The sequence below is a fragment of the Vespa velutina genome, chromosome 1, assembly GCF_912470025.1.
Source record: "Vespa velutina chromosome 1, iVesVel2.1, whole genome shotgun sequence".
NCBI classification, from domain to species: domain Eukaryota; kingdom Metazoa; phylum Arthropoda; class Insecta; order Hymenoptera; family Vespidae; genus Vespa; species Vespa velutina.
In genome coordinates, this window is record NC_062188.1 from 7,619,752 (window position 1) to 7,622,611 (window position 2,860).

Sequence of the window (2,860 nt, forward strand, 5' to 3'; positions counted from 1 at the left end):
TGAGAAGAATCTTCATGGAGATCATCGAGGAAGACATTCGAGGTTATCCGAGACATCGGGAACTTTGGAGTAACGAAGATGAATCGTAATAAAAGTTCGAAGAGTCGAAAGAAAAGAATAAGAATCAAGGGACCATCACACGGTGATCAGAGTAAAGAGTAAAGAGGACGTTTGGCGTCATCCGGTGAGGCGTCATCGCTGGCATCAGTAGAGAGAGGAAGAGAGAGAGAGAGAGAGAGAGAGAGAAAGATAGAGATATAAAAGAGAGGGAAAGAGATAAAACGAGAGAGAGAGAGAGAGAGAGAGAGAGAAAGAGAGAAAGAGGGAGAGAGAAATAGTAGAAGAGAAGGAGAAAAGCGAAGAGGAGGAAAGAGAGAGAGATAGATAAAGAGAGAAGAGTGCTAGATAGAGAGAGAAAGAGAGATTTTTCCCCACCGCTTGGAAAAAGCATCCCCCACCAGAGCGAGTTTTAGGGGTGCGAGAGGGTTGGCGGGGGTGGTGGCGGCGCGGAGGAAGAGGAAGAGGAGGAGGAAGAGGTGGAGGGACGGGCTGCGGAGGAAGGGGGTTTACCCGGGGTGGTCTCGGTGGTGGCTGGGGGCGGCAGCCTCAAAAATACACCGCAACCACACCGCGCGGCTCCACCGCAGAAGCCGCCATCTTCCACCGCCGAACCGAAACGAGACCGCGCGAGTTAAACACCCTATCCTACCCCGTACAAGTTGCCGCTGCCACCCGCCGAGGTATCGCCAGGTGAACGACTACCTTCGTCATCCTTGCCAGCAGTTCGAGAAACGTTATCAAGACGACCTACGAAGATCTCACTTCGTCTCTGATTTCTCTGCTGGATCACACAACTGAGTTATAACATTACCGTTTGGATCGGAGGATCTTGATAATCGTTATGAAGAAATCTTTTAGATCGCACAATTGAACGAATCAAATGACAATTCGTTATTCAAGGAAAAAAGTGATTTCGTTTATAGTGTCGTGTTTGGGAAACGTTCTTAACAAGTGTATAAAACAATTAGACTGCTCTCAAGTTAAAAGATATTTTTTTTTTTTTTTTCTAAAAGGACCAATTTATTAGCTAATTTTCGTTTGCTTGTTTTTTTTTTCTTTTTTCTTTCTCTTCACTTTTTCGTATTCAACGAATATTATTGTTCTCAATTGGTGAAAAGGGAAGAGTAAACTCGACGGACTTATTCACAATTCGATACACGTGACAACTGTATATTTCGTTGGAACTCATGAACGCGGGCGAATTTAAGTGTAGAGAACTTCCATGCCTCGGGATATTCTCGATCCTTGAGATAATTTCGAAGTGTACGATTTAACGACGGGAAGGAAGTTAAAAGTAATAACGGACCGTCTCTCTAGTGCGTTCTCTATCGAGAAGAAAGGAAGACGGTAGTATTATATATCGTTCGACGGGGATAAAGACGAGAGGAGAGAAAAAAAGGAGGAAGTTTGAGGAAAAAGAAAAAGAAGAAAAAGAAGAAAAAGAAGAAAAAGAAGAAGAAGAAGAAGAAAAAGAAGAAGAAGAAGTAATAGTAACAGTAGTAGAAGAAAGAAAGAAAAAAAAAGGAAAGAGAGAGAGGGTGGTACTTCCTGTCGATTCCAATAAAACGAATTTTCTCCGCGACTTGGCAATCGAGACAGGAGGAAGAATTTGCAAACGGATGCTCCTCTCCCAAAGCGAGATAATGAAATAAGGATCAAAGGATCCTTGGGGTTCGTAGGCCAAGTAAGAGCAACCGAGCAGCATTCTGTATGGCATTCGTTTCCGAAGCCAACAAATCTGTTTCCTTCAGGAGAAGCTATCATTCTTAATGCGTTCTTCCTGATCTACAAGGGTTATCAGTTTGATCGAAAGTATCAAACGCGTGCTTTCTCTTTTTCTCCCATTCTCTCTCTCTCTCTCTCTTTCATTTTCTCTTACTCTCTTTTCTTCTCGTTTTATTCCTCGATCCTAAATATCGATAAGAGAAATCCTAAATTTGATCGATTGTATTCACCAAGTGATCACTAGTTCAACAAAAAGAACGTATCTTTGTTTATACGAAGTAAGAAAAAACTGATGATCCTGCTCTCATGACGAATCCTTCGCGAGATGTTGTCCGTCCCGAAGATCGGCCTCCTGGCCTAGATTATCCCGATCCTAGATCGGTTCGTGGTGATCATCAAGGACATCAAGCGATTCCAGGAAATCAAATCGGTGGAGCGAGAATACGTAGGACTAGGGCCTCTTCCTCGAGGAGAAGAATGCACCTAGCTAACGACGTGCCTCCTCAAGGTTCTACAAGCGGTAATCATCATTCCGATTATGCACTCACTGCTGATCTACTCGCTGAAAGAACGCTGGATGGTTTGCTTGCTGAACATCCTGGAGAACTTGTGCGAACAGGTAATTTATATTTCATTAAAAATTAGAGGAAGATAAATTAAACGAAGAACGATTAACTTCTTGATTGATTATTTAATTCAAATTATTTTTTAATACCGATATAATTATTAATAAAAATCTCGTGGCGATTCAATCTCATTATTGTATAATTTGTCATTAGATTATAATGACAAGTCGGACTCGTCATTTGTGGTCAAGTGGTTAATTGATATCGATGATAAATAGATCAATAAAACTATCTGTTTGTTCAAAAGGTTGTCCGCACGTGGTATGCACAGTTCTACCGTCGCATTGGAGATCAAACAAGACTCTTCCGGTAGCTTTCAAAGTAGTAGCACTTGGTGAGGTCGGTGACGGCACCTTGGTCACCGTACGGGCGGGCAACGACGAAAACTGTTGCGCGGAGTTACGGAATTCCACCGCACTGATGAAGAATCAAGTTGCTAAATTCAACGA

General features: G+C 42.5%; 1 protein-coding gene across 1 annotated transcript in view; it reads left to right on the plus strand.

Annotated features, from left to right (window-relative positions):
* Window positions 1–1,507: 1,507 nt before the first annotated feature.
* The window catches only part of LOC124949730, an 18,076-nt gene continuing 16,723 nt past the window's right edge, over window positions 1,508–2,860 (plus strand). Inside the window, exons 1-2 of the mRNA XM_047495363.1 lie at window positions 1,508–2,404; window positions 2,659–2,860. The exon at window positions 2,659–2,860 is cut by the window's right edge and continues 29 nt beyond it. Of these exons, the coding sequence (XP_047351319.1) occupies window positions 2,092–2,404; window positions 2,659–2,860 (515 nt within the window). The 5' untranslated portion in view covers window positions 1,508–2,091. The remainder of the gene's footprint in view (window positions 2,405–2,658) is intronic.